The following is a 25,927-nucleotide window of genomic DNA, read 5'->3' as shown; positions in this document are numbered from 1 at the left end:
CTGATTAGTAAAATGGGTGGAGTGATTTGGAGTTGGCGCAGATCTCCTATTTTGCAAGCACAGAAACACTACAGAGAGGCATTAACCAGGTCAAACCCTTCCTAAGATGTGAACTGAACAACAGTTAGGCGTTAGGAAGAAAATGCTGCCTGACCCTGACTTCTAAACTCCCCTTAAACCTCGTCTCTGTGTCCCTAGAACCCAAGATAAGAGTATGCACGAATAAACTTTTGCGAAACGAACAAACTTCCCTCGAGGTCCTTCCCTGTCTCCCCACCGACCTCCCCGACTTGGGACTGCGCTATCATTTGAGTCCCTATCTGGGGACTTTTCGGGGTCTTCTTCGGCCTCCTCAGACAGTGACTCCGTTCCCAAGACAGGACCAGGGCTCCCTTTATCACTGCGGAGCGCTGGGAAGAGGCGGGTAGGCTGCTCACCTAATCTCTCGGCTTTTTCCTCAAGACGGGGTCATTTGTGTGAGGTGTTGTACTCGAGCACCCAAAAAGGCCCAAACTGGTCTGGGAAACATTAGGGAGATGTGTTTACCGTCCTGGCTGACAAAGAAGGCCAGGCATTCCTGTCACCACGGGTGGCTTGACCCGCAGAACCCACGCTCCGGCGGCTGTGGGCGCGGCACCGGACCGGCGCCGGCAGCAGGGCGGGGTCTGGCGGGGGCGGGGCCTGGCGGGTCAGGTGACCGCGCGGCGGGCGGCGGACGCGGAGGCTGAGGGGCGTTCGAGGCGCGGAGGGGCTGGCTGGGCCCGAGGGGTTGGTGGGGCAGCAGGGCCGCGGCCATGGGGAGCTTGAAGGACGAGCTGCTCAAAGCCATCTGGCACGCCTTCACCGCCCTCGACCAGGACCATAGCGGCAAGGTCTCCAAGTCCCAGCTCAAGGTGGGCGCCTCCTGACCCGGCCCCCGACCCGACCCTCCCCGGCGCGCTCTGTACTTCCCTTGGGTGGAAGCGGGACCTGGCAGGCTGTGACCACAGGGCGGGGCGGGCCGGAATGCGCCCGGTAGGCCCGCTTGGGGCGGAGTGGGTCTGAGACCGGGATTTGGTGTTTACTGCCTACCCCTTGCCTTCGGGCCTTGCCCTTGGCTGGCTGTGTTAGTTTCCGCGGGTCTCCCAGGGACTGGGAAAGGTGGAGGGCATAAGGCTGGGTTGAAGTCTGTGAGGGGCAAGTGTGGTTCCTACTTGGCGTTGGAGAACGAGGGGCAGAAAGTGGATTCTGAGGCGTCAATGGGAAGCCAGCTTACACAACCTTCCCAGAATTTTCCTCTTACTCCAGGAGAGGAAGGGACTTGCCCAGGGTCGCTGGGCAGAACCTTCTGCAGCCCACAGCCTCACACCAGCACTGTCCTCTAAACGGCTAGCTGCCCCGGAGGCTCCCGGGCAGTCCGGAGACGGCAGAAATGCCCCGAAGCCCGGCCTCCAGCGTCTTCCTCCTTTGGGAGACTTTTTGACTTGAGAAGACCTTCTGCCCAGCGTCTTTAGGTTTGGAACTAGTGGACCGGGTGTGTTGTGTCCCACAGGGACCTTAGTTCCGGGTGAGGAGGGCTGATCTTTCTGGCACCCTGCAAAAGCGACTGCTTTTTCAGAGTCGTTATTGTGACTGCCAGAGACCCCAGAGTATAGGGTATAAATAAAGGGATGCTTGTAAATTGAGTAACCCCAAGCAGGGAAATTGGCACTCAGCCAGGAGAAATTGGCAGCTGCTTCAAAGTATAAAATATAGAAACAGACAAGAAGAGCTATTCATAGGCATTTAAAAATATACACATTTTAGATCCGAATGTCCGGTTTTCTTAGCCCCTTCTGGGAATAAATTCTGAAGATTGGGTTTGTTTTGTATATTTTTGTACAGTAATCAGGTTCTTGTGAGTAGTGGCTTTTATGCCAGTAGGATTAGCATTCTCCTTGTCTTCCTTTTGCCTCTCCTCTCTTTTTCTCACTGATAGAATCATAGTCTGGAAGGGTCCATGGAGATCATCCACGTAATTTTTATTTTACTTTATTTTTAAAAATTAACATACAGTAAAATTGACTTTTGGTGTACAGTTCTATGAATTTCAACATATGTATAGATTCATATAACTGTCACCACAACCATGGCTTCCACAGTTCCATCATCCTAAAAAACTCCGTGATGTTGCCCTACTTCCATCTCAACTGTTGGCAGCCATTGATCTTTTCTAATTGCTATAGTTTTACCTTTTCCAAAGTGCCATGTAAATGGAGTTGTATAGTTTGTAACTGTTGAAACTGATTTCTTTTACCCAGCATAATGCCTTAGAGATTAATTCGTTTTGTTGTGTGTACCAATAATTTTTTAAATTGCTAAGTAATATTCTGTCGCATGGATGTATGGTAGTTTTTAGCCATGCATCCTTGAGAATTTGTGTAATTTCCAATTTAGGGGAGTTATGAGTAGGTCTACATTTTACTTTTATTTTTACTTTTAACTTACCTATGCCATTTTATTTAAAGTAAGTTTTTAATAAATAGATGTAGCTGTGTCTTTTTTTTTATTCTTTCTGACAATCTGTGTCTTTTAATTGGCATCTTTAGGCCATTTACATTTAATGTAATTATTGATATGGTTTGATTTAGGGCTACCATTTTATTATAATTTGATTTCTGTTTTTTTTTTCCCTCTACTTTTCTTCCATCTTTGGGATTATTTGAATATGCTTCAGTTTTTTTTTTTTTTTTCTCTTTTGGAGACACAGTCTGCCTCTGTTTCCCAGGCTGGAGTGCAGTGGTGCGATCTCAGCTCACTGCAACCTCTGCCTCCTAGGTTCCAGAGATTCTGGTGCCTCAGCCTACCAAGTAGCTGGGATTACAGGTGTGCGTCACCACGCCTAGCTAATTTTTATGTTTTTAGTAGAAACGGGGTTTCACCATGTTAGCCAGGCTAGTCTTGAACTCCTGAGCTCAGGTGATCTGCCCTCCTTGGTTTCATAAAGTGCTGGGATTACAAGTGTGACCGACTGTGCCTGGCCAATATTCCATTTTAATAGTGAGTTTTTTACTATATTTCTTCGTGTAGGTTTTTTTAGTACTTGCTCTAGGAGTTAGAATATCCATCCCTAACTTTTCATAGTGTACTTAGAGTTAATATTTTGCCACTTTAAGGAGAATGTAGAAAACTTATCACCATATAGGTCCCTTTACCCTCACTGCTTTATGTTGTAATTGTCATATTTATTAATCTACATACATTGAAATCCCCATCAGAAAATATTAAATTTTTTGCTTTCAACCATCATTTCTCTTTTAAAGATCTTAGGAGAAGAAAAGTTTGTTCTTTTTTTCCAGATATTCCCAAATAACCTCTTAATTTTTTTTTTTTTTCTGTGCGGGAGTCGCACTCTGTCACCCAGGCTAGAGGGCAGTGGTGTGATCTCAGCTCACTGCAACCTCTGCCTCCCGGGTTCAGGCGATTCTCCTGCCTCAGCCTCCCGAGTAGCTGGGACTACAGGCACATGCCACCAAGCCTGGCTAATTTTTGTATTTTTAGGAACGATGGGGTTTCACCATATTTGCCAGGCTGGTCTCAAACTCCTGACCTCGTGATCTGCCCGCTTTGGACCCCCAAAGTGCTGGGACTACAGGTGCCCACTGCCATGCCTAATTTTTTTTTTTTTTTTTTTTTTGTATTTTAGTAGAGATGGGGTTTCACCATATTGCCCAGGCTAGTCTCGAACTCCTGAGCTCAGGCAGCCTGCCCAACTCGGCCTTCCAAAGTGCTGGGATTATAGGCGTGAGCCACCATGATGATATGTTTAGTGATTTGTCCAGAGTCACAGTTGTAAGTAGTAGCTAAATCTAGAACCAAGATTTTCACGTGTGTGTGTGTGTGTGTCAGAGAGAGAGACAGGGTCTCGCTGTGTCACCCAGGCTGGAATACCGTTGCGCTATCTCGGCTCAAGTGATCCTCCAGCCTCCACCTCCAGGTAGCTGGGCTCACAGGCATAAGCCACTATGCTCAGTTCATTTTTGTATTTTTTTGTAGAGATAGGGTTTTGTCGTGTTGCCCAGGCTGGTGTTGAACTCCTGAGCTCAAAGATATCCACCCGCCTCGGCCTCCTAAAGTGCTAGGATTCAGATATGAGCCACCTTGTCCAGCCAACTCTTTGTAATTCTTTTTTCCTTTTTTTTTTTGAGACAAGGTCTTTTTGTTGCCCAGGCTGGAGTGTGGTGGCGTGATCATGGCTCAGTGCAGCCTCAACCTCCTGGGCTCAAGCAGTCCTCCCACTTCAGACTGCCAAGTAGCTGGAACTACAGGCACAGGCCACTATGCCCAGCTAATGTTTGTACTTTTTGTAGAGATGGGGTTTCGCCATTTGCCCAGGCTGGTCTTGAATTCCTGAGCTCAGACGATCTGCCTGCCTCAGCCTCTCAAAATGCTGGGATTACGGGCACGGGCCACTGTACCCAGCCTGTTTTCACACTTTATTACTATTACTGTTTTATTTATTTTTTTGAGATGGAGTGTGGCTCTATCACCCGGGCTGGAATGCAGTGGTATGATCTTGGCTCACTGCAACCTCCGCTTCCTGGGTTCAAGCGATTCTCCTGCCTCAGCCTCCCAAATAGCTGGGATTACAGGTGCCCACTACCACACCTGGCTAATTTTTGTATTTTTAGGAGAGATGGGGTTTCACCATGTTGACTGGGCTGATCTTGAACTACTGACCTCAGGTGATTCACCCACCTCAGCCTCTCAAAAGTGTTGGGATTACAGGCGTGAGCCACCATGCCTGGCCTATTTTCACACTTCAAAGCCAATGGTTTCGTCATTTTCTTCTCTTCCAGTTGATGGCATAAATGAGATTTTTTTGGATTACTTTGATTATACTTTATTCACAATTGTCTTTATGGCTGCTTATAGGAAAAGCGTCTTGGCAGAAAGTGATAAATACCAGTTCATAGGTTTCACCCACAGTACGTTGATAGTGCAACTGCGCAGTTGTATTTTGTGTCTCTCTTGTCTGTGTGAGACTTTGGGATTGGTTCAGTTCTGTTCATCTTGCCAGTGTTTGTAGAATTGAAAATATGTAAACATTTTTATTTAGGTCTCCTTTTGTGTTTGAACCTAGTTCTGTGTTCTGTTGGCTGGGAGTAGAGTTTTTGCCTTTATTTGTTGATTGATTGATTCATTCATACAGTAACCTTCTGTAAGTCTACTATGTGTAAGGTACCATGCTCATTTAATAATAAGGTTAGTATTTTTAGGCTCTTAAGATTGTCTCCTTGGAGGAAATGTCAAATAATTGATTTATTAAGCAGCAGACTAATAATTATATATCCAAAATGATGGTTAAAATGTATTGCTTTGGAAAGCTATGTGGGTATTCTAAAAAATATTTTTGATACTTGCCTTTTTGAGTTATCTTCACAACTTTTGAGACAGAGAATGGATATATTCACGAGATAAGGGATATGGTGGTGAAAGGCAGAGAAAAAAGAAATATGAATCTTTGCCTTCAAAGAGTTTAAATTTTGGTAGGTAAATTAAAAGACTAAACGACCATTAAAGAAGGCACTCTCTCTCTCCCCAGATGGAGATTGTATTACTCAGACAATTACTGATCCTTAAAAAACATAAAGTCTGGTGGTAGAGAAAAGAAACAGAAATATTGGGTAGAAGATACTGAGTGTGACAGAAGATATGGGGCCATGAGATTTTAAAGGAAGAGGTGATTTCTTCTCACTGGTGTGATTGCTTTATGAAAAAAGCTTCTTTGAAATGAACTCTGAAGGAAGTTAGGATGGATTATGTAGGAATGGGGGAAGATTAAGCCCATTCTATTAATTAATTACTTAGTTTTTTGAGATGGAGTCTTGCTCTGTTGACCAGGGTGGAGTACAGTGGCAACCTCCATCTCCCTGGTTCAAGGGATTCTTCTGCTTCAGCTTCCCGAGTAGCTTGGACTACAGGTGTGCACCACCATGTCTAGCTAATTTTTGTATTTTTAGTGGAGACAGAGTTTCACCATGTTGGCCAGGCTGGTCTCAAACTCCTGACCTCAAGTGATCCACCTGCCTCGGTCTCCCAAAGTGCTGGGATTACAGGCATGAGTGACCACGCCTGGCCTAATTTATTTATTTAATGGATATTTATTGATTGCTGTTATCCCTAGGGGACACTGAACTACTGCAAGAGACGGGAATGAATCAGGTATTTAAGGGGACTTCTGTGTAACTTATTTTGATTGTAGTGTAGAACATACACATGTGTGTTCCTATGTGTGTATGAGAGAGAATTATTGCTGGTGATAAAGCTATAGAAATAGATTGGGGTTAATGCATAGAAAGCTTTGATTGCCAGACAAATTAGGTAGATGCCAGGGGCCCCCCAGGTTTTCAGAGGATGAGGAGTTGTGATCAGAATTGCACTTTAGAAAGTTACTTGCCAGGCGCGGTGGCTCACACCTGTAATCCCAGCACTTTTGGAGGCTGAGGTGAGTGGATCACCTGAGGTCAGGAGTTTCAAGACCAGTGTGGCCAATGTGGCGAAACCCTGTCTCTACTAAAAATATAAAAATTAGCTGGGTGTGGTGGCACGCACCTGTAGTCCCAGCTACTTGGGAGCTGAGGCAGGAGAATCGCTTGAACCTGGGAAGCAGAGGTTGCAGTGAGCCGATATTGCACCACTGTACTCCAGCTTGGGTGACATAGCAGAAGTGCTGGCTAGAGTGAATTGGGAAGATAAGAGAAACCATTGCAATAGCCCCGATAAGAGGTAATAGGGACTAGAGACAGTGAAGGTGGACAAGAGGGAAATGGTGGGTCAAGGTATGAGCCTTGACCCATGATCCCATGATTGGGTGGGAGGAGGACGGGAAAGGACAGATTCAGAAATGTCTCAAATGTCAACTGCAGTTGACCAAATATATAGTAGTGGTTTTTATTTTTTTTAGTAATGGTTTTTAATAGAAGTGGGTTTTAATAGAAATGGAAAAGCCATGAGAAGGAGCTGTTTATGCAGTGATACAGTTTTGAACATGAAAACTTTTGTTTGTTTGTTTTTTTGAGGTCCTTGATGGGTGTATGTTCAGCTGGAGATGATACTCCTGGGAAGTGTGGGGTTGTCAGTAAGGAATTTGGTAGTTGAAGCTTGGAAAAAGAGGAGAAGAGAACCATCGACAGTCTTGAGGAATGGCTATAGTAGATGGTGAGAGGAACAAGAAAACCAGAGGACCAGAAATCAGAGATAAGAACCCCTTTGGGGCAATGTTGGAGCTGAGGAAGAAGAGTTTTAAGGAAAACATGGTCTTATACCTTTGAAAGTTAATTTTGTTTTATATATATATACACATATATATATAGGAGACTGTAAAGTAATCAGGTTGGTTCTTCCTTTCCATGTGTCATAAACTTCATATTTCTTCTCTAAAGAGAAGTTATGAAAAGCTTGGAATATTGACATCATCTTTGGAATAAATATATTTTTTACTTATTTTAAAATTATTTATTTATTTTGAGACAGGGTAACACTCTGTCACTCAGGCTGGAGTGCAGTGGCATGATCATAGCTCACCATACCCATGACCTCCATGCTGAAGCGATCCTCCCACCTCAGCCTCCTGAGTAGCTGGGATTACAGGTGTATGCCACCACACCTGGCGAATTTTTTTGTTTGTTTGTTTTGTTTTTTGTAGAGACAGGGTCTCACTTTGCTGCTTAGACTGGTCTTAAACTCCTGGGCTTGAGCAATCCGTCCATCCACCTATAAGTGTTAGGATTACAGATATGAGCCCCCACATCCAGCCTGTATTTTTCATTTTTAAGAAGATTACTTTGTAGAATGGTATTCATTTAAATAAATGTGCTTGAGTCAATGCTATAATTGGTAAATATTGGCCTTGAGGGCCTCCAGTATAGTACAGACAAAGCTTATTTATATACTGAATTTTTAACGAATAGCATATTATTAAGTAAAAGAAAAATTATCCAAATAAAATTTGAAGCAAAATCTGTAGAAAAATTAACAATGTAATTAGATATCATTTTAATATTACGTCAGTGGAAACAACACGCAAACTGTTTTTTTCTCTGCTCTCACACCACAATAACAATCAACACAGAAGATTTCTGGTGACCAAATGTGTGGAGGTTTCTCCCCACACACCAAGTAAGCAATCAGTTCTGCAGTGGACACCAGTTGGGTATCCTCCAGTTCAATTCCAACACTATCTAGCTGGAGACAGTGTCAGATACCACAGAGTGTCAGATCCCACAGATTGAGGGCTCAGTCCCACAAGACTGTCCCCTTCCTTCCTACCAGTTGCAAATCTGGGCTTGTGGAACTTCTGATGGACCAGCTTCGAGTTGGGGTCTTCGTGACCCTGTCTTTGGGTTCAGTTACTTTGCTAGAGTGGCTCATAGAACTCAGGGCGACATGTTTATTGATTTATTACAGAAGATATTTTAAAGGATACAAATAGACAGATGAAGAGAGACACAGGGTGAGGAACTTCTCATGGAGTTTGGGTGCACTGCCCTCCTGGTACATGAATGAGTTCTCATTAACCTTCCTTTAAGTCTCCACATGTTCAGCTCTCTGGGAGCTCCTCAGACCCTGTCCTCTTGGGTCTCTTATGGAGACTTTATTGGATAGTCGTGATTGAAGTACAGACAACCATGTAGGAATGTGATTAGACAAAAAGGGTGTGATCTAATATTAATAGACTGAGTGGGAAAGTCCAGCAAGGATTGTCTGTTCAAATTCTTCTTGGTCTGTCTGTGCAGCCTTCCTTCCACAAGGGTGTGGGGGAGGACCCCTTCTGAAATGAAGGTCTTGTGGCCTACAATTAGACAAGGAAGGTCAGAGAATTTCTTTATGACCAGCTCCAAGATAGAAGGATTGGGGGAGATGAGATTATATTTTTAGTTTCTACGGCCTGCCTTGGGGAGAAAAAGGAGCAGGCGAAGAAAGGACAGAAGGTTAGAGAGAGAGAGATTTATTTTTCCTTCCTTCCTTCCTTCCTCCCTTCCTCCCTTCCTCCCTTCCTCCCTTCCTCCCTTCCTTCCTACGATTCTCCTACCTCAGCCTCCCAAGTAGCTGAGATTACAGGTGTACGCCACCATATCCAGCTAAGTTTTGTATTTTTTAGTAGAGACCGAGTTTCGCCACATTGGCCAGGCTGGTCTCAAACTCCTGACCTCAAGTGATCCACCCGCCTTGGCCTCCCAAAGTGCTGGGATTACAGGTGTGAGCCACCACGCCCGGCTGAGATTCTGTTTTCTGAGACCTGCTTCTGAGGCCTAAAGTACCCCGACATTATAACAAGGGCTATGGCATTATGAGCCAGGGACCATGGATGAAAACCTATGTATATTTCTCTCTATATATCTCTTGTCTCATAATATCACATGTTGCAAACATAGACTTTTGTCAGACTTATCAATAAAATTGAACTATAGAACACAGATTTAAACCCTTGGGAAGCTGGGTGCAGTGGCTCATGACTATAATCCCAGAACTTCGGGAAGCTGAGGCAGGAGGATTACTTGAAGCCAGGAGTTTGGAAACCACCTGGAAAATATAGTGAGACTTTGTCTCTACAAAAAATTAAAAAATTAGCTGGACATGGTGGTGGGCACTTGTGGTCCCAGCTACTCGGGAAGAGGAGGGTTCAGTGAGCTGAGATAGTGCCACTGTATTGCAGCCTGGGTGACAGAGCAAGACTTTGTCTCAAAAATAAATAAATAGGTCAGGCGCGGTGGCTCACACCTGTAATCCCAGCACTTTGGGAGGCCGAGGCGGGCAGGTCATGAGGTCAGGAGATCGAGACCATCTTGGCTAACACGGTGAAACCCCGTCTATACCAAAAATAAAAAAAAGAAATTAGCTGGGTGTTGTGGTGGGCCCATGTAGTCCCAGGTACTCAGGAGGCTGAGGCAGGAGAATGGCATGAACCCGGGAGGTGGAGCTTGCAGTGAGCCGAGATACTGCCACTGCACTCCAGCCTGGGTGACAGAGCAAGATTCTGTCTCAAAAAAAAAAAAAAAAAAAATTGAAATTAAAAAAATAGAAGCCACTCCTAGTCCGGGTGTAGTGGCTCATGCCTGTAATAGTAGCACTTTTGGAGGTTGAGGCGAGTGGATCACTTGAGCCCAGGAGTTTGAGATCAGCCTGTGCAACATAGTAAGACCCTATCTCTACAATAAACTGATAGAGTTAGAGAGGTATGGTGTCACATGCCTGTAGTCCAAGCTCCTTCTGTAGCTGAGACAGGAGATGGCCTGAGCTCAGGAGATGGAGGCTGGAGTGAGCTCTGATCCTGCCACTGCACTCCAGCCTGGAAAACAGAGTGAGACTCTGTATCCAAAGAAAAAGAAAGAAAGAAACAGAGAGAGAGAGAGAGAGAGAGAGAGAGAGAGACAGGGAGGGAGGGAGAAGAGGGAGGAGGGAGGGAGGGAAAGGGAGAAAGAAAGACCTCTTATAACATACATAAACTACAATAGAAACAGATGTTTGCTGGTTGTCTAGTCACAGTAATGTTTTCTTGTTAAAACAACTTTTATATTTTATATATTTTACATATTTATAGCCATAAATAAGGTCATTGCAGGTCAGTAGGTTTTCTCAAATCTTTAAGCCCTCCTCCGCACACCACCCTCCTCCCCAAAAAGGAAACCACTTCTGTCTGCTTCCCTTTACTTACGTTGATTTTTTTTCTCCTTCCTTCTCCCACATTCCCTGTAATCTCATTGGGTATCTTCCTGGCAATCTGTGCACCTTCTACAGAGGAGCTCTGTCTCTCTGGCTCCAGTTGTAAGTTTTCTGGCTCCCCCGTGAGTTGAGGGTACGCAGGCCTTCTTCCCTACACTCATCCTGTACAGGCACTGTCATAGAAGTCATCAGCTCTGTTAACTTAATTTGCAATTGGATTGTTAAAAGATAACTGATTGTCATGTTGATTTGGTATTACTTTGTTTTTCAGGCTGAACTACCGAGCAACACTAAGTGATTGTTTTGAGCTTTTTCTTAAGCAAAGATTTACTTGCTTTTCAGCAGCTGAAGTAGATAGCAATAAGCTAATAGTGGGGAAACAGTATTCCAGAAACACATTTTCTACTTGCTTTTAAACTTGTATTCATGAATAGTCCTTTCTTAGAACAAACCGTATAGTTTAAGACTATATTATTTGTTTTGATTGCGATTTTAGTATATTCTGTGATAACTGATGGGAGACTGAAAACTGTATTGAAAGAGAAGGAAACTTTTCTTTATATCTATAGGAAGGTGCATATAGGTAGCTGAGTAAATGTAGTTTAATTGAATGTTAGACTTTTTTTTCCACCATTGTTTCCCCTTGGTTTGGTTTTGGTGCTCTTCTTTTGTTTGTACAGGCTGTCCCTTGGTATCCTTGGGGGATTGGTTCCAGGACTCCCTGCAGATACCAAAATCCTAGGACGCTGAAGACTCTTATACAAAATGGCATAGTATTTGCATATAACCTAATCTTTCTTTATATTTTTAATTATCTCTAGATTAATTATAATACCTAATGCAATATAAATGCTATGTAAATAGTTGTTAAGTTACATTGTTTATGGAATAATAACAGGAAGAAAAGTTTGCCCATGTTAAGTACAGATGCAGTTTTTAAGGGGAATGTTTTCAGTCCACACTTGCTTGAATCCACAGATACAGAACCCAGGAATACGGAGGGCCAACTGTATTTCTTCTTCTTCTTCTTCTTTTTTTTAATGAGAGCTATTTGTATATGGATTCTATACTCTCTGATAATAATAAACCTTTTTAATGTGGCACCTGAAACAGAGAGTGTTACTTTTAAATTATGGTATAAATTTTCAGAAGTCATAATGGAAATAGAAATAGGGCATCTTATTTGAAGTAAAAGCAATAATTGTTTCTCCTCTACTGGTGCTAAAAATTTTTTAAAAACTTTTTTAGAAATTTCAGTGGTCTTGCTGAAAGATGCTAAATCTCCAATGTTACTTAGAAATACAGTACATGTAATTCTAATAAAATAAGAAAGCTTATTATTTAAACATGTATATTAAAAAGAAACTTTTTGAATATCTCATATAGACACATATAAAAGTTATAAAATTCTAAAGGATATTTACAAAAGTGAAAAGTAAGTTTTCCTTAACCCTTGGCCCACATTAGTCCCCTGTTCTGGAGGTAACCATTATTTCTAACTTCTTCTGTTCCGAGATCAAAATGAAGCTTAAAATTAATATCCTTATTTAGTAAATGTTTTCCTCTTAAATATAGCAGAATCTAGTGATATTTTTTGCAACCTCTGTTATAGCTTTACTTTGCAATTATGGTTGCAGGGTGAATTACATGTCAGTGCTGGAAATGTCTCGAAATGAACTCATTGGCTGTGAATTTTTATCCTGTTGTTTTTAGAAATAGAGCTTTTAAAAAATTTATTGTAGCTTTTTGAAATAAAAGAATTTACAACTCTGGTGTAGATCTAAATAAAAAAATTTTGACGAACAACATGGGTAGTTTAAATCTTTATTATTTTCTCAGTGATAGATTTTCAACTAAAATCTCTTTTTTAGTTTTTTTTAATATTTTGCCTCACAGTTGGTTTAGGTATCTTATGAATCATACCATATTTTCTGTTTCCATGTCGACATTTAGCCTCAAAAAATTTTAACCTTGCTAGTTACAAAGGTAATTCAGCCAGGCCATTGGTAAGTTGAAAATATAAAGGAAGCAAATTACGAGACAGGGTTTTTATTTGTGGAACACAATATACAAATGTAGTTAATTCTTTTGTGAACTTGGCATGTATAGTATTCCCTCCCTAATCTTTTGTATTATGTTTCTGTTAATCTCTATGGTAAAAGGTTCTCTTGAGGAACAACAACAATCAATTTTTAAAATGGGGTTGGGGATCAGAGTCTTGAGTGAGCCTATTAAAGTGCTGGGATTACAGGCGTGAGCCACTGCACCCAGCCTAAAGTCTTCGTAAATATTTTTTGTGTAGATATCACCAAAATAAAATAGTAAAGACGACTCTCTAAATAAAGAGAAAATTAGACATTTAGAAATCTTAAAATAGGATAATGAATGTTGGATTATTTCTAGTTTCTATTCCTTACTTGTTAGAAACTTTTCAGTGAGATAACTTGGACATTTTTGTGGTTTTTTTTTTTTTTTTTTTAAATACATGTACTTTTATTGAAAATAGCATGTAAACGGTGAGGTGCTTTTTTTTTTGGTATTTGACCTTCAATCTTAATATTAATAGTCAGTACATTTCTGATCTTATGACTCAGAGTTCTAAACCTCTCTGATCCCCATTTTGTATTTCCTTTGGGGTCTCATCACGGTCCCAGAGGTACATAGTAACAAAGCTAGAGACAGAAGAGGCTTTGGGCAACCTTCTCCCATGTACTCAGCATGCCATCACTCAATAGATATTTCTCATTCTTTCCCACCATGAGGGTTATAGAACCTTAGTCCCGTCAGTGGTGATTATTGATTATTAGCACATTAGCACTCTCACTCGCTTCCTTAGTTCCTTTTAGGCATGTCCTTGTTCCCCTCCCACAACGCAAGCCTAAGGTAGATCCTTGTCTCAGCTTCCTTTTTCTTCCCCAAGGCTGCATTTCATAAAACTATTTTTCCTGCTCTACCTTCTGCTTTATTTCCTTCTTCTCATCCCACCTTCGTGTTCCTTTTTTTAAACTCAAAATCTGTGTCAAAAACTGTAGTTTTCAGCAGTTGAGGGAGAGATATTTAAATGGAAATCTGTATGTATACTTGAATTTCATATAAGGAGATCTTGCGGTTAAGGAGAGATTTCTGCAATATTAGAAAAACTAATTTTTTGATCTTAAGACTCTTCTGTTTTCTATACCTTTTGCTTCTCCCTATACCTGTAAAGGAATAATTAGCTTTACAACCTTTGATTTGAAGGAGGAGAATGGTATTATGTGGGCATGGTGTATCAGCTGGAAGTGACATTAGTTAGGATGAAAGTTGTTCTGGTCATATGGACAGTGTTGGAAGGTATTACATTCCACTGGATAGACAGCTGTGGGAGGATGGGGCACTGTCTGCCTTGGCAGGCAGCACATCCCCATCAATTCTTTCAGTTCCTAGGGTAATGGATACTCAGCTAGCTGGCTGTTACCCTGAAATTTAGCCTTCTAACTGAACCTTGTAGCTTGATGAGCAACTGACTCCAGTCTCAGTGATCGTCTTCAGTGATGATTTGAGAAACACTGTTAGGTAATAGGACACCAGACGATTAGTAGATCAGACTACATTGGAATTCTGAGGTCCTTTACCTGCATGACTTTGGGAAGCTTACTATGCTTTTTATTGTTTTTATTTTTATTTATTTATTTTTGAGATGGAGTCTTGCTCTGTTGCCCAGGCTGGAGTGCAGTGGCGTGATCTTGGCTCACTGAAAGCTCTGCCTCCCAGGTTCACGCCATTCTTCTGCCTCAGCCTCCCGAGTGGCTGGGACGTAGGTGGCTGCCACCACGCATGGCTAATTTTTTTGTATTTTTAGTAGAGACGGGGTTTCACCATGTTAGCCAGGATGGTCTTGATCTCCTGACCTCGTGATCTGCCCTCCTTGGCCTCCCAAAGTGCTGGGATTACAGGCGTGCGCCACTGCACCTGGCCTGCTTTTTATATTTTAAGATTATAATAGAGCTCACAACCTTTATATGTGACAGCAGAATTTCTGTCTTATTTTCTACCAAACACTGATGTTGAAGAAAATTAATGTATAAAACATTATATGAGTTTGAAGGTTTCAGTCTACTGAACACTTTTTGTTAGGCACCCTGGGGAAGAAAAAAACATGCAGCCTTGTCCCTTATGTTCAGGATTGTGTGATGTAGTCAAGAAGACAATACATGAAATGACCACAATGATGCAATATATAAGCAAGTTCTAGAGAGTGTAGAAGATGACCCCTGTAAGCTGTGTCATCCAGTGTTAGCCAGTAGCCACGTTTGGCTGTTGATTGCTTGACAAGTCGTGAGCCTGAGTTGAAATGTACTTTAACTATAAAATATGCATTGGATTTCAAAGACTTAGTACCAGAACAAGAGTAACATCTCGTTATTTATTTATTTATTTATTTGAGATGGAGTTTTGCTGTTGTTGCCCAGGCTGGAGTACAATGGCATGATCTTGGATCACTTCAACCTCCGCCTCCTGAGTCCAAGTGATTGTCCTGCCTCAGCCTCCAGAATAACTGGGATTACACGTGCCCGCCACCACGCCTGGATAATTTTTGTGTTTTCAGTAGAGACAGGGTTTCACCATGTTGGCCAGGCTGGTCTCGAACCCTGACCTCAGGTGATCCACCCGTCTTGGCCTCCCAAAGTGCTGGGATTGCAGGCATGATTTTTAAAAATACTGATTACATGTTTAAATTACAATATTTTGGATATAGTATTTAAGTTAATATTGCCTATTCCCTTTTACTTTTTTTTAAATGTGGCTTTAAACATTCTAAACTTCATATGTGGTTTGCAGTATATTTCCATTGGCCAGAACTGCTGTAGAAGTTCAGGGCAAATAGTGAAAAGGATATAGACAGTTGCAGACAGTTTCATGAAGGAGATAGAACTTCAGCTATTTCTTGAGGGTATGGTGAATGTTGAGGGTGATCTGGCTGTGACATCTGTCACCCCATTGATCACCAGGGTTGATTTCACTGATCTGACTGGCTAGGTGGTTGTCCCCTTCCTCCCTCACCACTCCATGCGCATCCCTCCCAGTGCTGTGTGCTCAAACAGAATGACCATCCTCGATAGAGGAGGACCAGTCTTTGGTCAAGGGTATATGAGTAGCCGTGCTCCCCTGCTAGAACCTCCAGACAAGCTCTCAAGGTCTTGAGAGAATGGAGCAAATCTTGTCCAGTATAATTGCAGAAAGGTGACAAATATGGTGGTAGCACTGTAAATTAAGAGCAAGAGCCTCAACTTGGAGTATTTGAGCAGAAAGGAAATACTGTGAGTAGGGTGGAAGGTTTGTTTTGATGCATAATGGAGAATTAGGATTTAAAGAGAGATGGGGCTACATTTTAGATGTCATTGAATGTTTTTGCACAGAATAGATAGCTAATGTATGTTTATTGAGTGACAGTCTGTGTTAGAATTAGTTCAGAATTGACCCTGTAAAGAGGGTAAGTCATTTAAAGTTTTTAGGTAGATAAATGGCAGAGATACGGTTTTAAAATTATTCTGATGATGTGGGTGTGATGATTAAAGATGAGAGGCTGGAGATTGGGGGACTTGTTAGTGGGGTGTTATGAAGTCTGGGTAAGTTGGTGAGTATGGGACAGGAGTGGTGGCTATGGAAATTAAAACAGATATGTACCCTCCCCTTATAGAGCTTAAAATCTTGTGAGTGATACAGATGAGCAAACTGGCAACTCAAATACAGTGAGATACAGAAGGCAGAATGCAGAGGAAGGGAACCTGTTTAGCTTGGGGTAAGGACATGAGGGGTTAGCTCAGAGAATGCTTCCTAGAGGAGGAGCCATTTGTCACTAACTTGAAAAGGATGTGTGAATTCCTCTGTAAGAATACTATGATGAGATTCAGAAAGTAAAACCTTTAGAGGAACATGAAAAGTGTTAAGAGAGAACGGAGTTGGGGAGTAAGGAGAGTTACCTGTACTCCATTACTTGTGTGGTCATGGGAAGTCACTTCTCTTTGCTGAGCTTTAGTTTCCTCATTTGTAAAATGTAGGGTAGCAGACACACTCTTTGAGGTTTAGCCTTCTAACTAAACCTTGTAGCTTGATGTGTTTACCATGGTTATATCCTGAGGAGTGGTTGCTCTTTGTCAGGGCCTGAGAGGGGAGAATGGGACCTTGTACTGGGAGGTGAGGGGAGGAGCCTTGTTTCCCCAGCCTCACACTCTCTGCTTGGTTAGCCTGAAGGTGACAGAGCCGCTCATGCAGTAGAGACAGGAGTTGGCATTGGCTGGGGCTGAAATAGATCCAGAAGGTGGACAAACTATATGAAAAAGAGATATGAGAAGAGACCATAGTTTTATTAAGGCAATGGTGATACCAAAGTTAGAATCAGGGTGGCAAACCTATTTTGGGGAGAAAGGTGATGAGATCTCATTTGGATCTTTTGGACGAGAGGCAGATTTAGAATAGAAATCTCTAGTATTGTTTAGTGATATAAACCAGAGCTTATTGGAGAGGTCAAGAGCAGAAAGAGATCTGTGAATCATTTGGATAGAGATGACTTAAGGTTGTCAGAATGAAAGCATTTTCCTTTTTTCTTTTTATAAATTTTTAAATTTATAAAATATAAAATTAAAAAAAAATTAAGTCTTTTGATTCATAAATACAGAATTGTCTTTTTATTTATTTATTTATTTATTTATTTATGAGACAGGATCGTCCTCTGTTGCCCAGTGCAGTGACACAATTCTCGGCTCACTGCAACCTCTGCCTCCTGGGTTCAAGTGATTCTCGTGCCCCAGCCTCCCAAGTAGCTGGGATTACAGGTGTGTGCCACCCCACCTAGCTAATTTTTGTGTTTTTAATAGATACAAGGTTTTGCCATGTTGGCAGGCTGGTCTTGAACTCCTGGCCTCAAGTGATCACCTGCCTTGGCCTCCCAAAGTGCTGGGATTACAGGTGTGAGCCACTGTACCTGGCCAAAAGCACTTTCCAAGAAGAAATTAAAGAAGAACTCAGGGTTGAAAATTGACCTTTGGGAAATGGCCAGATTGGGAGAATGAGGGATGATGGATGTGACTGCATAAAGGCACCTTTGAAGAACTTAGAAACTATTCTGTCTGGGTTGGGTGTGCTGGCGCGTGCCTGTAATTCCAGCACTTGGGAGGCTGAGACAGGTGGATGGCTTGAGCTCAGGAGTTTGAGACCAGCCTGGACAACATGATGAAACCTGTTTCTACAAAAAACAGAAAAATTAGCTGGGTGTCATGGCAGGTGCCTGTAGTCCCAGCTGCTGGGGGTGAGGGGTGGGGGATGGTGGCTGAGGTGGGAGAATTGCTTGAGCCCAGGAGGTTGAGGCTGTGGTGAGCCTGGATCGAGCTACTGCACTCCAGCCTGAGTAACAGAGCAAGACCCTGTCTCAAAAAAAAAAAAAAAAAAAAAGAAAGAAAAGAAAATGGTATGTCAGGGACCAAAAACGTCTAAGAGGAGCGGGGGTGATTCAGACTGCCAACTGCCAGACCTTTGGGAGAGTGACTTGGCCAGAAGGTACCTGTCCCAGCATGGGTTCTCCAGGAAGCCAATGCTAAGACAGTGTTAGGAATACAAAAGTATTATTCCTCTATGGGGTGGGAGAGAGAAAATGAAATTGGGAAAAGGAACTGTCAGACCATCATATGGATTTGGCAAAACCGGGAGCTCTGAAGCAAAGATTGCCCCTTATGGGACTCCCACATTGAGGAAAAGTGATCCTACCGCCCCACTCTGTCACTGGGACCCTGAAAGTAGCTGGAGGCTGTCAGCTTAACACAGTCCTTGTAGCTGGGTAGCAGTTACCTTCTTGAGGGGACATCTGAGTGGTGCATCTCTGTGTCTACTTCAGAATCCATTTAGAAAAGCAATTTCAAGAGATTGATAGGGATAGAAGTCATATTATGAGGACCATGCGGGGTCAGGTAGATGAGAAGGTGGGGCAGCTGAGGGAAACCTCACATTTGTGATTTTTTTTCATTCTTTTATTTTTAATTTTATTTTACATATTTTCAATTTCTGTATATTTTAATGACTTCAGATTTGTGATCTTTCTTAAATTAAAAAATTTTTCTTTTTGAGACAGGGTCTTGCACTGTCACCCAGGCTGGAGTGCATCATGGTTCACTGCAACCTTGAACTCCTAGGCTGAAGTGGTCCTCCCACCTCAACCTGCTGAGCAGTTGGGATTACAGGCGTGCACCACCATGCCTTGCTAAGTTTTGTATTTTTCATAGAGACAGGGTCTTGTTATGTTGCCCGGGCTGGTTCCAAACTCCTGACCTCAAGTGATCCTCCTGCCTCAGCCTCCCAGTGTTGAGATTACGGGCATGAGCCACTGCATCCAGCCAGATTTGTGATCTTTGTCACCACCTGAGTGCACACTGTGACGTCACATTTTCTCTTGGAGATGAATGTACTAAATTAAACTTCCAAGGAAGGTGATAGTCAAGGAGTCACAACTCAGAGCCCCCTCTTCTGTTATAGAGCCTTCTCTCACACATGCTTGTTAATTCTTATTGTGTCCTTTTCTCAGAAGTCTGTACTTGAATTTTAAGGAACTGGACTTCTCTACTAGATCTCAGGCCAGATGAGTTACACTTGACTAGTTCTGGTGGTGTTAAGAACTAATGGAGGCATTGTTTTTCACTCTGAAGGTGATCTGATCTAGAGATTCCAATTAAAAATTCTTCTAGAAACATGGTAGTATAGTAAAATAAATGCAGAGACCCAGATCTAGATGAAGATGGTAGAGTAGCAAAATGAAATTTAAAAAAAGAAAAAAATTCTTGGAAATTCTTAAATGGGACTAATTTAGCAAACATTTGTTGAACAGCTCTCTCATTAGGTACTTCATTAGGTTTTGGTATTGCACAGATGGCTAAAATACATGTTGCACAGATAGCTAAAATATAGACCCTCTCTTTAAGGAACTTACAGAGTAGTGAGAAAGATAAAGAAGCTTGCTGGAGTTAAATCTTCTCACAAATGGTTTACCTTCTTAAAAGACATTTGTGCAATATTTTATTAAGGGGCTGGACTCTCAGGAGGCTGTCCCAAATTGGGGGACTTTGTTGCCCATTAGGGTGACTTTTTTTTTTTTTTTTTTTTTTTTTTGATGGAGTCTCGCACTGTGCCCAGACTGGAGTGCAGTAGCACCATCTTGGCCTGCTGCAACCTCCATAGGGTGGCTTTTTAAAGGGGCGTGGGAAAGCATGCTTTGTGGATGACTCACATGAGTTAATTTTATCAACTTCATAGTTCTGCAATGATCTTTTCATTTTCTAATTTTACTGGTGTTTTCTGGCAGGAGCCCTGTTTTCGCTTACTCCTGATACTGCAGCAAAATACCACAGACTAGGTAATTTATAAATAATATAAATTTATTTATCACAGTTCTGGATACTAGAAAGACCAGGATCAAGATGCTGGCAGATTGAGTGTGTCTGGTGATGGCTTGCTGTCTGCTTCCAAGATGGTTCTTTGTTGCTGTATCCTCATGTGGCAGAAGGGCAAAAGAGACTAGGGAACTCCCTCCCTTCAACCTCTTTTATAAGGTCATTGATCCCATTTGCAAGAGTTCTGCTCTCTTGACTTAATCAGCACATAAAGGCTTCACCTCTTGTTTATTTTGAGATGGAGTCTCGCTCTGTCACCAGGCTGGAGTGCAGTGGCGTGATCTCGGCTCACTGCGACCTCCGACTCCCTGGTTCAAGCGATTCTCCTGTCTCAGCCTCCCAAGTAGCTGGGACTGCAAGCACACACTACCACCCTGGCTAAGTTTTGTATTTTTAGTAGAGATGGGGTTTCACCATGTTGGCCAGGATGGCCTTGATCTCCTGACCTCGTGATCCACCCACCTTGGCCTCCCAAAGTGCTGGGATTACAGGCATGAACCACCGCTCCCGGCCAGGCCTCACCTCTTAATACTGACACATTGGAGATTATGTGTCAACATATGAATTTTAGAGGACACATTCAGACCATAGCAAGCCCTCAGCCCTACTTAATTTTTAAATTTTGTATTTAAAATATATAAAATATTAAAACATAAAAGCTTCATTTTCTGATTAAAAGGTAATACATAGAATACTCAATGTATTAAAGTACAGAGTCCAAGGTAAAACACTCAAATTCTACCACCAGAGGCAGATGCAATTAATTTTTCAGTGAATATCTTTCTTATATATCTCTCTTTCTCCGTTCCCCTGTCATGCACACACATGCACACACATGTGTAAATACACAGACATATATGTCCTTTTGTGTAAATAGGGTCATATTCTGTGTCCTTTCATATCCTCTTTTCTTATTTATTTATTTATTTATATTTTTTTGGGAGACAGGTTCTCACTCGGTTGCCAGGGCTGGAGTACAGTGGTGCTATCACGGCTCACTGCAGCCTCAACCTCCTGGCCTCATTTGATTCTCCTACCTCAGCCTCCCTAGTAGCTGGGACCACAGGCGCACACTACCCCCTTCAGCTAACTTTTGTATTTTTGGTAGAGACAGGGTCTTACTTTGTTGCCCAGGCTGGTCTTGAACTCCTGGGCTCAAGTGATCCTCCTCCCTTGACCTCCGTAAGTGCTGGAATTACAGGTGTGAGCCACAGTGCCGAGCCTGTAGTCTCTTTTCTTAAGCATTGTGTTAGGGTCATCTTTCTGTATCAATGCATATAGATAACAGACACCATCCTTTATAATGACTGTGAACTATTTCATTGTGTTGATGCATCATTCTTTAACCATTTCCTATTCACAGGTATTTGAGATGTTTTAAATGTTTTTAACCCAGGATATTGCTATACATTGTACAATGCGTAGGTTACCTGCCCTGTCCCCCCAAAAAATAATTATTCAGCCCAAAATGTTAGTAGTACTGAGGTTGAGAAAACCTGCTCTGTACCTTCTGTAGTGTTGGATATTGGTAGTCTTTACTCCCTTATAGCTCCTCAATCACCAGGTGTTATTACTTAGGCAAAAAGTAATAGCTCTTTTAATGTGCATTCTTTTGATTACTAGCAAGATAAAGCATCTTTTCCTATATTTTATTTACCTATTTTTGAAGTAAAAGGTGGGGTTTAATCTTTAGTTATATGATACTGCAAGCTATGAAATTCCATGTAGAAACAAGGAACCCATTCAGAGGACAAGCTTCATACAGTATGTACAGTTTGGAACTGTTCAAGTATAGTTTCCTTGTAAAAAGTATCACAATAACAAACCACATTTAAAGGAGTTCTTAGTAGAGAAACAGTAAGAAAAGTTATGCCAAATATAATACACAGCGAACAGCATTACACCGCCTTAGCCATTCAGTCTAGAAGTTAAAGGTCCCCGGAGTTCCACCCCAACTTGAAAGGTATCCTCTTTTATTAGTGATTAGTTTCTTTTGTGAATTTTCTATTCATGCCCACAAGAATGATTTGAATATTGGAGCTATTTACCTTATTTGTTTGTTTATGGTTTCTTTCTTTTTAAAAGAAAATATAAGCATTTTTATGTGGTCAAATTTACCGGTATTTTCTGTTTCATTTCTGAAGAGGGGTAAGTTGGTAAGTTATCCAAAATAAATTTAAAAAGGTGGTTCAGTTCAGTTAGAGTGTAATCCAGTGCCACTGTATGACATCAGTGGCATGCATTCTGTGGACAGCATTCCAACAGATGACTTTGAGTTACTTTTCCTTAATCTGTCTGTAAGTGTTCTGCTCTTACTGAATCTTCCCTTAGCCCTATGCTAGTCACTGAAGGATGTAGAAGGAAAATATTTGTTTCCTCCCTTATTGATCTACAGTTAAATGAGACACCATTAGTATCTGAAACAGAACATAGTTAAATGCTGAATAGGAGTTCATGGGGCAGGGTGGTAATCCATGAACATTTCCTAGAGTTTATGAATGACCCAATCTTGAAGGATGTGACTAGGCAGAAGGGAAATGTTTCCAGCACAGGGCATCACTGTGGGATAGATAGTTAAGAGATTTGAGTTCTAGTCCCTACTTTGTTGCTAATTATTGTGTGACTTAGGCCAAGTCTCAGGCCACAGTCTTTTTATCTGTGAAGTGAGGAGATAGAGATAGTATATTTTCTAAGATTATTGTTGGCCGGGTGCAGTGGCTAACACCTGTAATCCCAGCTCTTTGGGAGGCTGACGCGGGTGGATCATGAGGTCAGGAGATCGAGACCATCCTGGCTAACACGGTGAAACCCCGTCTCTACTAAAAATACAAAAATTAGCCGTGTGCAGTGGTGGGCGCCTGTAGTGCCAGCTACTCAGGAGGCTGAGGCAGGAGAATGGCGTGAACCCAGGAGGCAGAGCTTGCAGTGAGCCTAGATAGTGCCACTGCACTCCAGCTTGGGCGAAAGAGCGAGACTCCGTCTCAAAAAAAAAAAAAAAAAAAGATTATTGTTAATAGTAAAGTCTCACGGCTTTAATGTTAAGATAATTTTTAGAAAGAATTCACTTAGCAGTTATTGAAAGTCTTCTGGATTCTGGGCAGCATGCTAGGTGCTGTGGGCATGCAATGTTGTGTAAGATATGGGCCTTTCAGAAATGTACAGTCTTATAGGAGAGAAAAATCATGTGTGGTAGTTAGCACAAGAGGTACTGCTTGGGAAACAGAGTGAAGAAAGATCATCTTGGTTTGGGTGATGAAGGCTTCAGAAAGAGATGGCATTTTTGTTAGGTAGGAAAGGAGGCGGGGGTAAATTGAGCAAGGGCCCAGGGGAGAAAAGGGTGTGGTACAGGGTTTGCCTGGAATGCAGTTAGTAAGCTTATTTGGCTGTATTTGTATGGTTCGTGCAGAGGGGTGGGAAGAAATAAGGAAGGTGAAGTGGGCTGGCTTGTGGAGTGACTTAAATATAGAACTCACATATTTCCTTAGCTTTTACTTCTGTAGTCTTCTGATGATTTTTAGGCAGGGGAAAACGTGATGTTAGTGGTACTTGAAGATTTGGTGTAAATGTCTAGGATGGTAATTGATTGCACTTAGGTATCGAGAGCAATGTGAACAGTGACTGAGATTTTTGAGGCTGAATAGATTAAAGATAAGCGAAAACAAGCAAGACTTAAACAGTGACAAGCAGGACGAAAAGATGTTTGGAAGTGGAAAATGAGTCCATGCGGTAATGGGCCGGACTTAGAGTAGACAATGCTCTTAAGGCAGGGCATAGCTGTGGTAGGAAATTGGTCATGCTGGTCCATTGTTAGGAAGAATTTTCTGGTAATTTGCCATTAGCTTGAAATTTTATAAATCAGACAGGAATTTTAATGTTTTAAAAAAAGATTACCCATTATGAGTTATAAGTCTTTAATTGTGTCAGTTCAGATAAGTCTTTTGAATAGAAATCCACCCCCTCCCCTTTTTTTCAGTGTTGAATCTTGCCCATTACGCACATCCTGTAAAGGGAAACTGTGTTACTGGGCGGCACATTTTAAATAACTTTTTAGAATCTCTACGTCTTTGGAGAAAGGATGGTGAACACTACTTACTTATGTGTTAAAACACCGTTCACCATCCTTGATTTTATTTTCATGATGGCTGGAGCAAAATGCTTAAAAAGGGTAAATGGCAAGCAAACCACTGAATAGGAACAGACTACACGAGCAGGGCTCATGCAGTTAATTAGTCATCTTGTCAGCAGAGGCCCTGCAGAGGCAACTGCAGACAGCTATGAAGGAACTGGAGAGATGAGTTTCTGGCATGGATATGGATCTGTTATTGTGGTAACAATAGTTTATTCTTCAAATTAGCAGAATGAGAGCAAAGCTGCTTAGCAATTATGTGCGTGCTGAAAGAATGGCCTTTGGAGGAGCAGGCATTTGAAGTGGGATAAATTCAACTTTTTCAAGAAACTTGCAAACACCCTGATTAGAGTGATCTGGGGCAGTCCTTTTACAAATCAAGAACTTGTAGTCCTCTTTCTGATTCTTTTGTCTTAATTTGCTTTTCAGCTTTCTCATCTGGGGAAGGGGTTAGTGCCTCTTAATGTGGTTTCCCCCAGAGGGATAGGGTACTGGGAGATGAGGGCTCCCAGAGAGAGAATGGTCCCAGACTTCTAGGTCCATGTACTTCCTTGCCACTGGCACTGACTTGGCCCTGCTGAATAGTGCCAGTCATCTCTGTTGGGTCCTGTGGAGCTGATGGGGTAGGGCTAGGGTAGCACCAGCACATCACTGAAATTTGGAAACAACTCGCAGGCATGTTCATCTTTGTATTGGCAGGGCTATCTGTTTTTCCAGAAACAGAGGGAAGGTGGCAAAGCATGGAAAAGACACCAGAGTGGGAGACTTGGGTCTAATCCCAGTTTCACTACACATAAAACTCTGTGATTTGGGACACATCTCCTAATCTCTGACTCAGCCTCTTCATCTGTAAAATAGCAATAATATCTACTCTCCCTGTGGAGAGGCTAAAACAGATTAATAGATGGTATGAGTCTACTTGAAAAAGCATAAATTGCTGTATAAGTTTATGGAGGAGCTTTTACTTCTTTTTACTAGTTTATATTTCGGCCATCAAAAATTTTATTTCTTGTATATTTTATTTTTATAAAAAGAAAACCTTGGCCAGGTATACTGGTTCATGCCTGTAATCCCAGCACTTTGTCAGGCCAAGGTGGGTGGATCACTTGAGGTCAGGAGTTTGAGACCAGTCTGGCCAACATGGTGAAACTTTGTCTCTACTAAAAATACAAAAATTAGCTGGGTGTGGCAGCAGGTGCTTGTAATTCCGCTACTTGGGTAACTGAGGTGGGAAGATTGCTTGAACCTGGGAGGCAGAGGTTGCTGAGATCATTCCATTGCACTCCAGTCTGGGCGACAGAGCGAGACTCTGCCTCAAAACAAGAAACAAACAAAAAACCTTGTTGAGACTGTTGAGACTGGGCATGGTGGCTCATGTATATAATCCTGGCACTTTGGGAGGCTGAGGTGGGAGGATCACTTGAGCCTAGGAGTTTGAGACCAGCCTGGGCACACATAGTGAGACCCCATCTCTATTTTTAAAAAATAAATATAAATCTTAAAAAAGAAAAAAATACTTGAGATACTGTCTAAGCTTTAAAGAAAGGTTGCTGATGAAAAGTTTTAAAGATAGTACACGAGTTTTTTCTCTTTTAGAAATACTGTTTCATTGTTGCTTTATTCAGTTGGTTGTTTTATATATACATATATATTATAATTAATTAATTTTCGAGATGGGACCCCCTCTGTCACCGAGGCTGGAGTG

At 41.9% G+C, this 25,927-nt stretch overlaps 1 protein-coding gene across 2 annotated transcripts in view; it reads left to right on the top strand.

Annotated features, from left to right (window-relative positions):
• Positions 1 to 691: 691 nt before the first annotated feature.
• Positions 692 to 25,927, top strand: part of SWAP70 (SWAP switching B-cell complex 70kDa subunit) — an 83,566-nt gene continuing 58,330 nt past the window's right edge. For both annotated transcript variants that reach the window (XM_012000214.1, XM_012000213.1), the window contains exon 1: positions 692 to 893. In XM_012000214.1, the coding sequence (XP_011855604.1) occupies positions 795 to 893 (99 nt within the window). In that variant the 5' untranslated portion in view covers positions 692 to 794. The remainder of the gene's footprint in view (positions 894 to 25,927) is intronic.

The sequence above is a fragment of the Mandrillus leucophaeus genome, unplaced genomic scaffold (assembly GCF_000951045.1).
Source record: "Mandrillus leucophaeus isolate KB7577 unplaced genomic scaffold, Mleu.le_1.0 Scaffold622, whole genome shotgun sequence".
Taxonomy (NCBI): domain Eukaryota; kingdom Metazoa; phylum Chordata; class Mammalia; order Primates; family Cercopithecidae; genus Mandrillus; species Mandrillus leucophaeus.
Note: the sequence above shows the minus strand (reverse complement) of the source record. Positions and strands in the feature narration are given on the sequence as shown.